The following is a 17,908-nucleotide window of genomic DNA, read 5'->3' on the forward strand; positions in this document are numbered from 1 at the left end:
AAATATTTTTAATTGTATAATACGAAACTACCACATTTTATACATCCTGAGAGAGAGAGGTGGAGGGATAAAGAGAGGGACGGAGAGAGAGAGGGGAGGGAGGGAGAGAGAGAGAGAGATGTGGTTTAAGGTTGCCACCACACGTGATTGTTAGAGTTCTCTCCCTTCGGCTTACACCGGTATCGAACGTCAAATATAAATTATTTCTCTCCGATTCTTTCACTTCCACCGAAATGGCAGGAATATATAACATCTCGAGGAATATTATTAAGGGTTTCTTAACAAGTGCAAAGGTCAGTGTTTACGATATAAATTTTAAAGCACGTTTTATATTCCTCAATGATTGTACACGCGTGACCCTGAAACAAGTTTGTTCTGACCCTGAAATATCGAGAACAGCTTTTCTTGGACTCATTCAATCTTTCAGATCGATCGTAAATGTTAATTTACCACTTTCGATATGTTGAAATAGCTTGTGTTGGTATATTAAACGTGAGCTTTGTGAGTTTAAGTTCATAAGGCGTAGGAGGTTGAGGAATCCGTTGTTCCTGAAGAGAAAGGAAAAATAAAACATGCTCTCTCTCTCTCTCATTCGCACATTAAGGGACAAGCCTCAAGCGCCAGAACCCACGACATACAAACTTATCCAAACTCAAGGAATTTTCTGTATAATTTTTCTGTAAATTTTTACTATTATACTCCACCATCTCACAGGGAAGGGGAACCCCCCCCCCCCCACAAGAATTGCGTAGTTGTTTTCCTCGGAAAATAACAGACTACCAGTTTGCCCGAACTTTTTTTCTTGTTAATCTTTACCATAACTGTGATTTACAGGCGTTAAACTTTAAAATGCGAGTGCCCACACCCAAGGACACTACTGCAACATTATTGTAACACTTGTATAACACCCAAGAACACTTTACAACGTCCTATTATCCTTCAGATAATCGCGTATAAATCTCTTTACTAATAAAATTTCTACTGAATTTAATTAAACGTCTTGATTATAACTGTGAGAGTTTACTGATCTTCTCTGTACTGATTTGTTTTCCTCTTCTTTCAGATATGTCCCAGCAGTCAGAGGTTGGTGACAAGTTGCTGTCAATTACACCAGAAGGAGAATGCAAAGACTTCAGCCAAATCATATCCAAATAAAATAATCAGAGCTTCTCCAGAAACCAGTATACGTTACTTAGAGAGCAATGGTAAATTCGACATTCCATTGTTCTATTGTTCTACATTTTTAAATTCCTTTATGTGTTTCAGCCTTGAGGCTGTGGCCATCCTGGGACACTGCCATATAAACTTTTTTTAAAAATTTTATATTTGCAACTTTCTGAAGTGCAGTCCTTCACTCTCTGTAGTGTAGTTCTTCACTCAGAGAAGTCGTGTCTTTCACTCGATGTTAAATCATCTTCATTGTGTCAATGTCTTCTTTTCCATGGTTGCTGGATGCTTTTTCTGTTACCATCCTTCATCTGCTTCCACATAAGGTGATATTTCTGCCTGGCTGGACATGTTTTTCATGGAAAATTGCAGACGGAAGACATCACTTGCATGAGGGTGATACTCATTCACAACAATCGTGTGATCATAAGAAGACAGTAACACACACACACACACACAATATATATACACAAAACCAAACCCTCTCATATTCGTTGCCCATGTTTCACTGCAATAAACCATCGGACTTCTTACACTACTCATAGTCCTCTTCGTTCCCTGCCTCTGTAGCTTTCATATACATTTGCACATCTTACACATACATGTAATCTCCTACATTCACTGCCCTTGTTTTACTGCTATATGCTACATGTTTCCATGACTAAGTAACTGTGATCGTATTCTTTTGTAGCCTACAAAGAAACCTATGGTGACAAGCTTGTGTGGGAGTTGTACAGAAGAAATTTCAAGGGACAATACCCTCCACCAACCAGAAAAAAGTGCATTGTAAATATCTTTTTTAATTTTTTTTCAACAATGTGACAGAAAATTCTCCCATATTTTACCAGGCCATTGGTTTGGTGTTAGTGAAGTTAGGCACGTGCTAATGGTGTTTTTGTGTACGAGGGTGATTAGGTTTCTGCCAAGTTTTTTTCCTTTTAATTAATCCACAAAGAAATGTTTAATCACCAGCATTTTTAGAAATTTATTTATTAAAAATAAATCAATGCAAAAGAAGAAACTGACCAATTGACTCTCTCTATTATACATATAGGTGGGTGCAAGAGTAGCTGTGTTCTTGTTAAGAAACTTGCTTCCCAACCACATGGTCTTAAATTCAGTCCCACTGCGTGGCATCTTGAGCAAGTGTCTTCTACTATAGCTCTGGGCTGACCAATGCTCTGTGAGTGAATTTAGCAGATGGAAACTGTGTGGAAGCTTGTCATGTGTGTATATGTCTTTGTGTCTGCGTTACCAAACAATGCTTGACAACTGGTGTTGGTTTGTTTACATCCCAGTATCTTAGCAGCTTTAGCAAAAGAGGCCGATAAAATATGTAACAGGCTTTATAAAACATAAGTACTAAAACCCTTTGAACCAGTGCCCCAGCATGGCCATAGTCCAACGACTGACTGAAACAAGTGAAAGATCAAATATAAACACCATGTTTTATTTTGATACTAGCAGAGATACCCGGCGTTGCTTGGGATTAAAATGGCAGCTTTTTATTCTTTTACTTGTTTGTCATTTGACTGTGGCCATGCTGGAGTACCGCCTTTTGTCAAACAGAAAGAGGGAGGGGGAGGGAGAAAGAAAAGAAAGGAAGAGGGAAAAAGAAAGAAGGAAAGAAGACAGACTGTGAGAGAGAGGCTATATTTACTGGTTTATTGTCTTATTATGAAATCAACTGAATCCAGATTCGTTTCATTTTTTCAGAGAGCTGAATACATAGCCACAGGTAATCCCTGTCCAATATGTCGAGATGAATTCCTTGTTTTACACCACACGGTAATTACTTATTGTTTTCAGCATTGATGTGTGTGAGTGTATGTGCGTATCCTTGTCTTGACATCATGTGATGATTGCAAAAAAGTGATGTTCTTTCAAGTCTTCCATGGCGAGATATTGCCATACTTGAAAATAGAGGAGTGTTGGTGACGGGAAGAGCATCCAGGCATAAAACTTTGCTTCAACAAATTCTGTCTGATTCATGGAAAAGCTAAAATGATGATATATGTGTATGTCATAATCTTTAATAAGCAGATATAAAGTGACCCAAGGGATGAGAATTTCATGCATGGCACTTAAGTTTGCCTCATATGCAACCCCTGGTCCTTGTGTCACTTTTATAATTTTCTGTCAGTTAAAAAATGAAAATGTTTATATTTTCATGCATTGAGTTCTATCTCTCCTGTAGGTTCTACCTTTGTGGCACTCTGTCAGTTACAACGATGAGGGTTCCAGTTGATCCGATCAATGGAACAGCCTGCTCGTGAAATTAATGTGCAAGTGGCTGAGCACTCCACAGACACATGTACTCTTAATATAGTTCTCGGGGAGATTCAGCATGACACAGAGTGTGACAAGGCTGGCCCCTTTGAAATACGGGTACAACAGAAACAGGAAGAAAGAGTGAGAGAAAGTGGTGGCAAAAGAGTACAGCAGGATCCACCACCAACCCCTGCTGGAGTCTCATGGAGCTTTAGGTGTTTTCACTCAAACACTCACGACCAGTCTGGGAATCGAAACTGATCCTATGACTGCCAGTCCACTGGGCCATTGCGCCTCCACATTGGTTCTACCAAACCTATAATGTGTATGTATGTGTGTATATATATTACACATAGCTATAAAACAATGTCCCAATAATAAATATGTCTAACCCAAGCAAACAAATGGTTGCACCACTTATTGAGACCTTTATAAATTTCACCTCTGTCACTAACTCCAACTATATTTTGTACCTTTATGTCTCAGATTTACGCCTAAGAACAATAATCCCCCAATTTCTGCCAGGAGACATTTGTTACTCATTCTGTGTTTTATTTGTGTTAAAGAATGTGAAACTTTTGCAACAGTTCATCTGTCCACATAGTGGAGAAATTCTTCCTTCAATAAAAACTGGAATTTGTCACCAAACATTTAGAACACTTCAAATAGAAGTAGCCATTGCTATTGATCTAGGTAAGTTCTTTTGTGTTCTCTGGAATAATGTCTACTTTTGCATTGGGATTTAACTTTTGACAGATGTACATTCAGCAATCTTCGTAGTAAGGATGAAACCCAGCACAGTTCTCTCAGAACCATCAATTCAGTAAATGTCTTTCTGACATAATTGTCACAGTGAACCTTATCTTAGTCAATATGGTTTTAAGAGGAATTGCAGAACTAATACTGATAGATTTAGCTTGAAGGTGGCCTTGATATTGCAAACTGATAGATTGTTTGATGCTCCAACTTTTCAACCTTTATAATAATAATCCTTTCTACTGTAGGCACAACGCTTGACGTTTGATTTGAACTCAGAATCTAGAGATGAATGGAATGTCACTAAACATTTCGTCTGGCATGTTAACAGTTCTGCCAGTGTGCTGCCTTAATAAATAATGGTTTCAAATTTTGGCAGAGCACCAGCAGTTTTTGAAGGGATGCGACAGTCAATTGCATCAACCTTACTCCTTGATCGACTCCAGGAGGATAGATTACGAAAAGTTTGGGCGATCCTTTGTTTTGGCTTGAAAAATGTAAACAATGAATTCGGTAGTTTCTGTGACTACATGTTGTCATGGTAACTGTCAGTTGACGTATTGAAATGGGAAGAGAAAGCTAATGGGTTATGCATGCTTGTACACAGAGGAACAAGCATGCACGCACGCACACACACACAAACAAACAAGAACAAGCACGCACGCACAACCCATTAGCTTTCTCTTCACATTTCGATAAGTCAACTGACAGTTGACAAGACAACACGTGGTCACAGAAACTCCAGAATTCATCGAGTCAAAACAAAAGATGAAAGTTCGTACAGCATTAAAATGTCAACAGATTTCACTATTTTTTTTTTCTAAGATGGAAATTGGCAAAATTGTTAGATAATTTATCTTAATTTTCATTTTACCTTCTCCAGATCAATTATAAATTATTAGTACTGATTCCTCTTATCTTACAGGTATAATAGAAATGGCGGTACCATTTCGGAAATACAACTACAGTGATTACATTGATTGAAAATAAATATTTCTCGACCATTAGACAATATTCTGTCATTCTTTTAACCATTTCCTGCAATAAAACACAAAAAGAAAGAAAGCCAGACTTTCACTTCACTAATAATAATTTATTATATAATAGAATATTGTTTTTTTTTTTGTTTTCTCCCCCCACCCCACTACTAATCATACTATTGAAATACCAGGAGTTGTAGGGTTTCGTAACATCGAACTGTCCAGTTGCATCTCTGCAGTATCTAATGGCGGCAGGTTATTAGTTAAGCTGTTCACTCCAACAATCTCACTTGATAAAGCTGTTTCTTTTATCATTGATTCTGGCAAATATTCTGTAAAGAAGAGAAGTTTTGTTTTAAAATACATCTTTTCACATATGGCTTTCTCATTTAAACATATTTCATATTAAAAAGTTTATGAAACACATGGAATATTAGGAAGGGCATCCAGCTGTAGAAACCAGACCAAAACAGACAGTTCTCTAGCTGGCCTTTCACACTGTCCAACCCATGCCACCATGGAAAGTGGACACTAAACAAGGAGATATATATATATATATATATATATAAAAAAGGATTTACTTTACGTAATGAGATAAAAAAACCAAGGCTGTGTATATTTTAGAACATTTATAAATAGGTCTTACAGTTAATTGACACCACTAACGCTCACAACCTATATACACATATATAGAAAACATCAATGAAACAGATATTTAACACCTCAAAGGTAACAAGAAAACCAAACTTTACCATTTTTCTGTAGAGCTTCTTTCTTCAAGACTACAATTTCTCCTCGCAATTTTAAGATATGAGACTGTAAATTCTGGTTTACTTTCATAACGCTGTCAAATTTGGCTTCACTCACCTGTAAAGAATAAAGGGAGAAAGTCACTTGACGTCCAGTCTACAGCCAACTTAATTACCTTATTAGCTTAAGCTCTCTTCTAATCGTTTAGTTTCTGAAAGATAAAAACTGAAAAATATTCAAACAGAAAGAAGTGTTTCCTTATAGCAAGACAACAAAGTTAAATCTCACTGCAGCCATGGCATCCTTAGACAAGGAACGACTTGGTTTGGAGTCCTGTGAATTGCATGGCGTCCTTACTAGAGCTGGTAGCATGAAAAAGGCACCGAGTACATGCTGAAAGGAGGTTGGCATTAAGAAGAGCATCCACCTGTAGGTACCATACGAAAGCAGACAGTTGAGTTGGGGCAGTGTTTAGCCCCATCAGATTTTATCAAACCACCCAATTCATGTCAGCATGGAACATTATATAACCATGTCACCTTTTCTGCCCCTCAGTACAATTTCCCCACAGTTAAGGGGTCGTGTCCAGCTAGTTACTTACTGACCTCTCTGCTGCTGGTGCCACATAAAAAAGCACCCAGTCCACACTCTGTAGTGGTTGGAATTAGGAAGGGCATCCAGCAGGGATTGGTGCAGTTTTCTGATTAGCAAGCTCCTGTCAAACCATCCAACCCATGCCAGCATGAAAGGAGGACAGTAAATTATGATGATAATGATGCTATATATATATTAGTAAAATAGTTCATAAGAACAAAGCCTTAAATTTGGGGGAATGGGAACAGTCACTCCCCTACCCTCTCAGCAGAGTCAGTAAAATATTCCAATATATTCTTCAGTCAACTTACTCGAATTTGTTCTCCAAACTTGTTCCTGACATTATCCAGACATTTCTTCAGCTCTTCAACAGTAATGTCCTAAAATAAACAAGAAATTAATTTAGTATTGTTGTTGCTGATGTTGTTGTAATGTTAACAACAGACACACCTATTAATGTCACAATAACTAACATCGTATTTGTACAAATATTGCCATAGTAGTACAAGGATTGTCATAACAGTATAGCTAATGTCGTCATAGAACAGGCAAGATCATAGTTGTACAGGTTATGGCAATACAACAGGTAAAAGTATAGCAGTAGCTAATGTTGCAGAAGAAAAGGTGAAAATCAAAGTAGTCCAGGTAGTGTCATAGAGATAATGTCATAAAAGGACAGGTCAGGTCAGTAGTACAAGTACTGTCATAGCAGTATAGGTAATGTCATAATAGGCAAGGTCATAGTAGTGCAGATAAATGTCAAAATCATGCAGGTAGTCTTATTACAGGTAAGAGGACAGGTAATGCCATGGCACTACAGAAAATATACAGAAAGGTTGTAATCAATAAATTAGCTAAGAAATACTTTAGACTTGTTGTTTTCGTCAAGTTCTTGCCATCTGGACTTCCAGTTCTCAGCCACAACTTCCCTTTGTTGCAAACATTTTTTCAATTCTAGAAACAAAAAATGGTAGAGAAAAAAAAAACAAAAAACGTATTTCCAGTTTACTCACATAACAATGTTAGACATGTGGCTCTAACATGGCTTTAAATTAGTTACAGTAATGTTCTACATGTGAATCATAACATATTTGGCTAGCATAATGTTCTACATGTGACTGTGTGGCACCTTGGGCAAGTGTCTTCATCGATAGCCCAGGACAACCAAAGCTTTGCAAATGAATTAAGTAGGCAGGAACTGAAAGAAGATTATATATATAATGTGATGGTGCCACGTAAAAACCATTCAGTCCATTCTGTGGAGTGGTTGGTGCTAGGAAGGGCATCCAGCCATAAAAAAATCCTGCCAAAACAGACACAGAGGTCTGTCCGGCCAACTCCTGTCAAACTGTCCAACCCATGCCAGCATGGAAGGAGGACATTAAACAATGATGATGATATATATATATATATACATACATACACCCACAATAAGTGTGTGTATGTATGTATATATAATGTGTATGTTTCTTTGCTTTGACATCATGTGATGGTTGTAAATGAGTGTCACTATTACACAAGTGGCGGGATTCATTTCCAATCTTCAGTGAGAAAATGTCCAGCCAAGGGGAAATATTTCCTTATTTGAAGGTGAAGGATAGTGACTGGGAGGGTATCCAGCTTTAGAAAATCTGTCTCATTGAATTCCATCTGACCCACGCAAACATGTAAAAATGGACATGATGATGATGATGACTTGTAACACAACTATAGATTACAGACACAGCAATGTTCTACATGTGACCATTTTATTTTAATGTAGCTGCAATTTCCCACCATGCTGCTTGGCTAAAACAAAGTAACACCAAACTTCTCCATATACAACACATTCTATCATTTGCCATCGATGTGGATTAGAAACATTCCATGTCAGGAAGGTTGCCCACTTCAATTGACAGCTACCTTCTATTTATGTGAAAATGGTAATGAGGAGTTATTTGGTAGAGAGACAAGAGAGCAATTAAAACAAATTCACTGGGTTTACCTTGTGTTTCTTCTTCCAATGTGTTCACATAATGCTGTCTTTTTTCTTTCTCGTTACACTGATAATAAACACCATCCAGCTTCTCCTGGTATCGTTGCTGGAGTTCTCCCATCAGAAGTAACTCCTTCTGTAGTAGGAACATCTACCAAAGACACACAGTCAAACATTCAAGAATCAGTCATAACAGAATCCAGTGTAAATAGCCGTAAACACAAATCAAGTCGTTGCTGATTTTTAACCCCAGGTTAGCTTTGACTGAGCAGGTCTATGACCAAAGGTGCTGAAACCAAGATCATTCTGTCTTTTTGTATAAAGGGGTCTACACTATTTAATATGCAACTCTTACTCCCACCCACCCTTCTATGGAATGGCCATGTATCTCCTCCATAGCAACACATTTGTTCCTGTTCCTCCATCAGGTTTTAACCTCTCAATATCTGGCATGAAACTGCCTTCTTCCCCTACACAACACTCAGTCAAGGGTTTTCTTTTAGATTTGCAAGGCAAAATGGCAGTGCCACAATGCTGGTGCTAGAGGGGGGGAGGGAAGCACCAAGTACACTCTGTAGTATTACAAAGAGCATCCATCTGTAGAAAGCACGCCAGAGCAGACATTGGAGAACGAGATGCAGTTCTCAGACTCACTGAATGGTCTAAGCCATGCTACCATGGAAGATTAATGTTAAATGATGATGATGATGATGAAGTGTGATTCGAAGAAGATTTTGTTATTTAAACCCCCTTGTTAGCTTCTGGTTGAGTAGACCTATGTGATTAAAAGCAATCCAGCCAGGACCATCCCATCGTTGCTCTCTTTGTGCATAGAACCCAAAATGACATCCAATGATCCTGAAGGTGTGATTTGAGGGACGTTTAGCTGCTATTCATAGTAGCTGAGCAACACAGACTCCCTTATTAGCACTCAGTTATCATTGTTGCTGGTGGTGATGATGGTGATGATGATGATAAAGAGGACAATGAAGAAGAAAATAACTTACCTGTTCTTTCAATTTTTCTTTATCTGAAACTTGTTTTTTCATTAGTTCCAACCTTTTCTCAGCTTGGAACAATTTCTGGTTTGCCTCTTGAAAATTCTAAATAAAAATATATACATAAAATATAAGATTAAACATTGAAACCTCTCACCACCACCACCACCACCACCATAATACACAGACATCAAATAATTCTTGAAGTTAGCAATTACTTGGAATTAATTGTAGAATGTAACATTTTCCTGCAAATGCTTTACAGTTGTAGAGTTGAAAACTTTCTAAGAAGCGTCACCAACTTTTTCTCTCCTTCCAGCTGGAGTAATCATGCATCTCCATTAGATACCCAGCAAAAAGCCAGCTCCCTCTCTACTAAAACCTCAACTCAGTTGAAGGAGGAAGTTTGTCTTGCAAGTTACTTCACAACCTCACAGCAAGCAATACAGTAACATGGTTGGAACCAGGATGGACATCCAGCCACAGAAACCATTCAGAAGCAGACATTGGAACTCGACATGCTTTTCTGGGATGTCAGATTCTGTTGAAACATCCAACCAATGCCAGCATGGAAGATGGACATTAAATGATGATCAACATGATGAACTCACACACAGGTGCAAGTGTGTATATGGTGCAAGTGTGTATATGTACTCGTCTCGACAATGTGATGGTTGTAAAGGAACATGATTGTCATACAAGCAATGTTATCAGTTTCCAGTCTGCCATGGGGAAACCTTATCTTGCTTGGAAATATGTGAGGGTTGGCAACAGGAAGAGCATCTGGATGTAAAAATAATCCGTCTCAACAAATTCTGTTTGACCCACGCAAACATAGAAAAGTGGGTGTTAGATCATGATGATAGACACACATCACCCAGTAACATACACATCGCCCTGCTTCTTCAGTCTCAATATCAACACAATACCAAAGTGTACAAGAGTCTTGTTAAAAAGATTCAAAATAAAAAAAAAAGACTCACATTTCTATCTTCTTTTGCCATTTTCTCTCTTTCGCTGAGATCATTTTTCAAAAGTTCATTTTCAGCTTTCAATTTCTCACAGAATGCCTGACATACTCTGAGAAGAAAAATAAAGTCGTTTTAGTCTGGGCAGCTAAATGCAGCATCAGCGAACGTTTTATTCACTTCTTCCTATATCAGTGATAACGTAAAAAGTGGGATGGTCATGACTGGAACAGCTTTGATTATAGGTCTGAGACTAAATAACAATTGTCATAACCAGATACATTAATTAAATGTCGTAATTAAGAATAAAATAGCTTACTTCAATTTCTCAATAGATGAATATTGATTCTTGTCTTCTGTCTGTTTCAGTTGGCAATTCACTTCCTGCAGTTTCTTGATTGTTTCTTGTAAATCACGGATCTCTTTCTCTTGGAGACGCAATTGATCCAACTGGAAGGAGAAGAAATGGTAAACTGACTGAATTCTCAATACGACAAAGTCTTTCAAATGGTGAAATAACTATTGGTTGTTGGATGTTAACGAACTGAAGTATAATTGTGCAGTATTACCTATAACTAACTCTTACAGCCCTCCCTTGCCATCTTTCATAAGCTGCACACAAACATGATTTGCACCTCTCTTAAACGTCTCAAGCCAGACCTGTATTACATGAAATGACAGGGACCTCGAGAATGTCTTTCAATGGGGACACAAAAATCTGGTCTCTTTCAACAACGCAAACACAGGCACTACACACACATATTATGTATTAAAGTTTGTTTTTATGCCAAATCATACATAAAAACAATTTAACATTAAACTGAAAGGCGGTGAGCTGGCAGAAGCGTTAGCATGCCGGGTGAAATGCTTAGTGGTATTTCATCTGCCATTATGTTCCGAGTTCAAATTCCACCAAGGTCAACTTTGTCTTTCATCCTTTCGGGTTCGATTAAATAAGTACCAGTTACACACTGGGGTCGATGTAATTGACTTAATCCCTTTGTCTGTCCCCTTTATGTTTAGCCCCCTGTGGGCAATAAAGAAATAAACATTAAACTGAAGGATTGCTGAATACTTTGTATTAGAGTAAATATTTACAAGCAAAAGGGCGACAGTGATTTCTAAGTTTTGGTTTGCTTGCTGTCTTCAGTCTGACTAAAGGTGGGCAAACTAAAGCATTGTCGTACCTCATCACCTCTAATCTCTTTCCAAAGATACAATCACTACCCACATACATCAAAAATACAGTCTTGTATCTCACCATCTTTAATCCTAAACAGCACAACTAAAAAACCTTAGAAAGATTGCTTTGCTTGGAAGAAACAGGTGAGGGTTGGCGACAGGAAGGGCATCCAGCTGTAGAAAATTTCATCAACATACTCTGTGTAAGCCACATGAGCATGGAACGATTGATGTACGGTGAAGATGGAAATGGATAGTTATGGCTGGAAAGATTTTGGTAATAGGTTTGTTCGATTCAACAACAATAAAATAGATAAGAAATTTAAAAGATTCATACTATAGCAGAATTTTGTTCCTTCAAAGCTGTCACATGAGAAGCATTGATTTGTTTCGTTGCAGCCAATTTAGCAAATCCTTCACGTTGGAGACGTTCGTAGATGAGCTGGTTCTGCATCAGAATAATTTGGTTCTGAAGGATACTAATGTCGTCAGCGGGTGGGGAACCTGGCAGAGGATATAGCATGGATATTAGTAAGATTAGTCAAGTGTATCACTGTTAGATATAACATGGTAGAATGGAACTGTTATATATATATATATGATAACAATGGAAAGAGAGAGAGAGAGAGGGAGGGAGAGAGAGATTGTGTATTGTTAAATTAAATGTACAGGATAGCATTGTATTGAGAGGCTGAATATGGAAGATAATCTTAAATAATTTAGTTACAATGTCTTAACATTCTAAAATCAAATCTCACCAAAGTCAACATTGCATTTCACATGACCAGGGTCAATAAAATAAAGAGTACCAGTCATATACTATGTTTATTTAATTAACTAAAATCCTTCTTCCTATATATGGCCTTGTGTTAAGAAATTTATTATTATTTTGATAAATAACCACAACAAAAGCAAATACAAAGCGAAAAAGTAAAAAAAAAAAAACCCAATGTGTAGAGAGTGAAAAAAGGGTCTGATTATACTTACCCCCGAAACATGTTCGGGTGATGTTGCTTTGAGTAGTTGAAGGGACTTGACTAAGCTCTTTATCATGTTGGGCAGCACCTCTACTCAGCAGTTTGTCAAGGATCTCCACAGGAGATAAATTAATCCACTGGTCATTGGGACAGTCACCTAAACGAGCCACAAAATTAACTTTCAAAATTTGCAACTTATTCAACCCCACATTAAATAAGATTTCCAAAGCTCTCAAATAAAAAGTAATTCTCAGAATTGTTGTTTAGTTTGGTTTAAGAGACAGGGTTTAGGTGTGGGTATGCAGAGAGGTGTGTGTGTCTCTCTTTCTCTCGCTCTCCTCTTGTCTTGACTTCACATGATGGTTATAAACAAGTGGCACCAGCATAGAAATGATGTTGCTCAACCTCAGTCTACGAGAATATATCATATAATATATATTGTATAAATTATAATATCACCATCATCATCATCATCATCGTCATCGTCATTTAACGTCTGCTTTCCATGCTAGCATGGGTTGGACGATTTGACTGAGAACTGGCAAACCAGCAAGCTGCACCAGGCTCCAATCTGATCTGGCAGTTTCTACAGCTGGATGCCCTTCCTAATGCCAACCACTCAGAGAGTGTAGTGGGTATGATATAATCTATAGATACTATGGATTGGAACTGAACCTAGACCTCGTGGTTTCCAAGTGAACTTCATTTGGCCATACTGCTCCAATGAAATGTTGAGCACTACTGTTTTAATGTTAAATATTGTTCTACTTTCATTGTAAACATAATGTTGAATGAGAGGAAGATAACGATAAAGGAACAGAATTGAAAAGAATATTTTGAGAAAGAAGAGAACTTACCTAGGAGCTCAAGAGAACAATCTTCGGTCTCCTTGGTGGAGTCCAGAGATTTCTTACAGCGGATACATAAACTAAAAGGGGATGGACTCAGAAGAAAGTGGTAAAGGTTGATAAGTTCAGCACTTGGAACGACATCGACCAGGTTGGCATTATTCTGATCATCGCTGAAAGACGCTATCAGATCAATGTCCTCGGTTTGGGTTCCGGTCGTTTCCACCTGGACTATCTTCCCATCTATCTTACTACATGTACTACTAATACTTTTGGAATCCATGGAGGTCTCCATGGAGCGTTCTGCACCAGGAATATTAGGACAAGAGCGACTCCTCACACGATTCTGGAACCGGTCCTGAATGACAAAGCTATCAATGTCTGATTCTGTTGTGATGCTGGTGAAACGAATACGATTCATTTTTTCCATGAACTGTTTTACAGAATCCGAGGATAACTTTTCACAGGCTTCAGCCTTTGAACTTTGACCTTCCTCATTACTGAGAGACATCAACTTATGGCTGTGTTCGTATGAATAGCGCTTCGTTAGTTCGGCCACCTCTACATCACAGACATCTGCAAAGTAAGGAGAGTCACAATGTAAGTTTTGATAACAAGTTCAATTGGTGGCAGTTAAGAACTGAAGATTTAATTTATGTAGAAAGTTTGAAGAAGTTTGACATAATATGGTGACTAGATGGAGTATAAATGAGTATCTAATGTGCATTGTGGGCAGATTGAGTACCAAGGAGTTACTAATGTATATGGTGTGTAGTTTGAGTATTAAGGAGTATTTTAAATCAGGTATTCAAGGTCGTTATAAAATATTGATTTCCTTTAATTAGATTCAAGTCTATTATAAAGTGGTGGGCTTAATTTGTCAACTGCTTGAAGTGTTGTTTTGATGTATTCCAGATACAAACCTGATGGATCCTGGCTAACGAATGTGTCCACAAAGCTGTGTAAAGACTGCATTGATATTTCAGGAGCTTTTCTTTCCTCTATTGGACTGGAGCAGCAAGATACAGGGGTCACTTTCGTGTTTTGCGATGGCCTCTACAAAAGATCCAACAATACAGAGACACATTAGCACTCAGCAACAATGTTTCCAACCATTCCACAATTTTATGTGGGACAACAATTAAACAATTCGGAAAATTTAGATGTTTGTATAGTTTGGCAATAAGTTCTTTGTTAATCATAGCGAGTAGGGCAGCTGATATTTAGCATAAAAATGACGTTTCTCAAGGTAGGACTAAAACGGTCTGAGAAACATTGACCTAAATAACGGCAGGCTTGAGCTGTGTCCCCATGTGAAAGGTTGAGAGTAGCAAAAAAGAGACCGAGTTATTTGTCTGCTCAAGCCATGAGAGGCTTTTATTTCTTTGTTTAGCTCTGGTTCTATGGAGTTCAGTAGATAAAAGATGTTTCTCTCCAGATGAGATGTTCTTCTATAACAGGTAACATTCCCCAGATAACCAAGTTGACGAACCAAATATGTTATTCTTGACAATGGTCAGAGGGAAGTTGTTGAGATATTAGGGCTGAATACCCAGGGATACAGAGAACATGGCATTACTGTGTTTTTCAGGGTAGATTTAACATCTATTTTGCTAATTCAATTCCGCAGTCATTTTCTTTCAACTTTTCACAATTATCTCAAACATAGAATTAGCCACATGCTAAATTGGTAAATTAGAAACCCCGGCAAGATTTGAGAGGTTTTCCCTTCAACCTCTTCATGCCGGGAGATACTGTATAAACCCTGAGGAGGGTAAGGATTACCAGAATATGAGGTCATAGGTTACCTTTCACAGGATACAAATAGAACAGAATCAAGCATCCTTCTGACTCCCAAAATTGTCTTTGGTTAATCCTTCGTCAAGAATTTGGCACATTTAAGGAATTCCAATTACAAAATCTTCAGCCATGCTCTGATTAACATGCTGTCACATGGTAAATGCTTTCCACTGGTAAATAGAACTGTTTCTAAAAGCAATGTTTATAAATTCATGATGATAAAGAAGATAAAGGTGGTAATGGTGGTTGTAAATATTTAGAACTAAATAGGAGGGGCAGCACCATCAGTTGAATACACTTACCTCCATATCACAAGAAGCCATTTTCGAACAAGAATGGTGATCTGGAGATAAAGAAAATTAAGATGTAATTAGTAAAAATTACTAATGAAACTCAGCTACACCATACTAAATATGAAAGAATATATACTTAAATTTGCTTTAAGTTAAATTTGAATTTTTTTTTTTTTTTACTTCAGGCAGTGAGGTTCCAACGTGAGTTTTGTCTACAAAACTTGACAAATTTGTTTGGTGGTTAGACTGAGGGCTGGCAAGCCAGGAAGCTGCCCCAGGCTCCAATCTGATCTGGCAAAATTTCTACAGCTGGATGCCCTTCCTAACGCCAACTGCTCCAAGAGTAGTTTTTCCGAGTGCTTTTTACGTACCATTGGCATGAGGGCCACTCAGGTGGTACTGGCATTGACCACGCTTGAATGGTGCTTTTTACGTGTCACTGGCATGGGACCAGTCAGCCAGCCAGCACTGGCAACAACCATGCTTGAATGGTGCTTTTTATGTGCCACAGGCACGGGAGCCAGTCAGGCGGCACTGGCAACAATCATGCTCAAATGGTGCTTTTTACATGCTACCAATATTTATAACGATGTAGTTAACAGTGTGTGTATATATATATATATATTTTTCCACACACACTATTAACTACATCTTTATATACTTGGAATTTATAAAAAAAAACAAAACAAAAACGAAGACAGGTGTGTAAACAACAAACAGATGTATTAGTTTAATGCTTGGGAAATGAGAAAGTGTTTTACGTTTCAAGCCTACGCTCTTCAACAGAAAGGAACACAGAAATAAACAGGGAGAGAAAATAATAAAAGGTTTAGTGGATAACAATCTATCATGGCGAATAAATATGTGCTGTAGAGGTAAAGTGTATGCATAAATATTGTAATTATACAATGTAAAGATGAGGTTAAAAGTGAAAACTAGAATCTTAATAAAGGCTGTTATAAAACGACTAGCAAAACAGTTAGTCCAGTCTGACGAAGTGGAGAGATCACTAATGTATTTGACTAAGATCAGTCAATAATAATTTCCTGTTAATTGATAGTATTTAAAATACGTACTTGTATTCTGGGTATCTACTTCACATGAATTTAAAATTGGGGTGTTTCCTTTGCTGGGTGCTGCAGAATTTCCTTGGGACATGGGTGGGGTAGAAAGGTGGGCATCCAATGAAGGACTCCACCAAAGCATGGCGTCTGGGGTTAAAACATCCCCTTTCAATGGCTGACAAAGGGCTGACAAGTTCAAATCTACAAGCAAAAAAGACAAAGGGAAATATTTAGTTACTCAAATCAGAAAACACAGAATATATTGTTGCATCAAAACATGTATATTATTGGTGGCTATTTAACCCTTTCGTTACCAACCTGGCTGAAACCAGTTCTGACTCTGTTTTAAATATTCTTCTGTTGACATGGTTCATCGTTAATCTTGGACTGTGGGCTAAATACTTGATAGCACTGGTTCGAGGCGAACACAACGGAGAAGAGTGTTTTTGCGTGAAACAATTCATCTACATTGTACTTGAATCTATTGTTATGAGGTAACTCAAGGGAAGATAACCACAATGTCCTTCAATGGAGTGAAGGGGAGATAAGAAAGGTAGCGTTAAAAAATAATTACCAAGACTTCCTGAAGACAGAAAAGAATCTCTGTAGGAACAGTTTCCAGTAACAATATTGTTGTCTGGTTGCGTTGCCAGGTCCAGCGAAGGACGTTGACCTTGTTTTTGACAAAAGAACAATGCTGGGATTTCTTCATCTTTGTAGACAGTGCCTTCGATAGGATCGAGGATGAGAGATGTACAGCTGGCTAGAATGTCATGTGTTTCTTTACTGTGCCAACTGAAATGAACAGGAGATTAGGATTAATGTAAACACATCAAGATGGGATAATTGAAGAATGCACCAGAATGCTACTTCTATGGACTTTTGCTAGAAGAGAGCAAGATGTACTATCCAAGAGCTTAAAAATGCCATCGATAACAGAGAGGAATGGAATATGGGTCGGACATAGCAAGAAATCCTCAATCCACTCACAAGTAATAGTCTCCTTGTAAAGATTTGCTGAGTCTGTAAATAATGATATTTAGACCAACTACAAATAGTTATCCTCATCTATATGCGATTGGTCTTTTATCTGAAGAGTCCAGGGTTCATTTCCTGTAACCAGCATCGCACTGTATTGTTGGTTCAAATATTTAACTCTTAATGACTTACACCACATTTCAGAAGATTGGTGTGAAGATGAGGTTCCCTGAGGTACCCATTTAATCTAGACATAATGTAAGGTACATGCCACTACTGCACATAAGTACCAACTGACAGTGCAGTT

At 37.9% G+C, this 17,908-nt stretch overlaps 2 protein-coding genes across 8 annotated transcripts in view; one reads left to right on the forward strand and one right to left on the reverse strand.

Annotated features, from left to right (window-relative positions):
* The first annotated feature begins 84 nt into the window (after positions 1–84).
* On the forward strand, positions 85–5,206 carry LOC106876570 (small ribosomal subunit protein mS40). 3 transcript variants are annotated; one of them, XM_089359029.1, is made up of 6 exons: positions 87–293; positions 1,064–1,205; positions 1,859–1,953; positions 2,884–2,955; positions 4,005–4,131; positions 5,120–5,206. In XM_089359029.1, exons 1-6 carry the CDS (start codon positions 234–236, stop codon positions 5,176–5,178), a joined length of 555 nt encoding a protein of 184 aa, XP_089215155.1. In that variant the 5' UTR covers positions 87–233; the 3' UTR covers positions 5,179–5,206. The 3 variants fall into 3 exon arrangements, with proteins under 3 accessions (XP_089215157.1, XP_089215155.1, XP_089215156.1); XM_089359030.1 differs by lacking the exon at positions 5,120–5,206 and adding an exon at positions 4,443–4,576; XM_089359031.1 differs by lacking the exon at positions 2,884–2,955 and having other exon boundaries at positions 85–293.
* A 60-nt stretch (positions 5,207–5,266) lies between these two features.
* Positions 5,267–17,908, reverse strand: part of LOC106876567 (hamartin) — a 34,504-nt gene continuing 21,862 nt past the window's right edge. For all 5 annotated transcript variants that reach the window (XM_014925165.3, XM_014925166.3, XM_089359027.1 and 2 more), the window contains exons 9-23: positions 17,198–17,418; positions 16,636–16,824; positions 15,569–15,609; positions 14,390–14,522; positions 13,476–14,042; positions 12,629–12,775; positions 11,979–12,145; positions 10,779–10,909; positions 10,475–10,571; positions 9,501–9,596; positions 8,503–8,644; positions 7,384–7,472; positions 6,830–6,898; positions 5,927–6,041; positions 5,267–5,506 (exon numbers count right to left, since the gene is read on the reverse strand). In XM_014925165.3, the coding sequence (XP_014780651.1) occupies positions 5,346–5,506; positions 5,927–6,041; positions 6,830–6,898; positions 7,384–7,472; positions 8,503–8,644; positions 9,501–9,596; positions 10,475–10,571; positions 10,779–10,909; positions 11,979–12,145; positions 12,629–12,775; positions 13,476–14,042; positions 14,390–14,522; positions 15,569–15,609; positions 16,636–16,824; positions 17,198–17,418 (2,365 nt within the window). In that variant the 3' untranslated portion in view covers positions 5,267–5,345. The remainder of the gene's footprint in view (positions 5,507–5,926; positions 6,042–6,829; positions 6,899–7,383; positions 7,473–8,502; positions 8,645–9,500; positions 9,597–10,474; positions 10,572–10,778; positions 10,910–11,978; positions 12,146–12,628; positions 12,776–13,475; positions 14,043–14,389; positions 14,523–15,568; positions 15,610–16,635; positions 16,825–17,197; positions 17,419–17,908) is intronic.

This window comes from Octopus bimaculoides, chromosome 10, assembly GCF_046866305.1.
Source record: "Octopus bimaculoides isolate indiv1 chromosome 10, ASM4686630v1, whole genome shotgun sequence".
NCBI classification, from domain to species: Eukaryota; Metazoa; Mollusca; class Cephalopoda; order Octopoda; family Octopodidae; genus Octopus; species Octopus bimaculoides.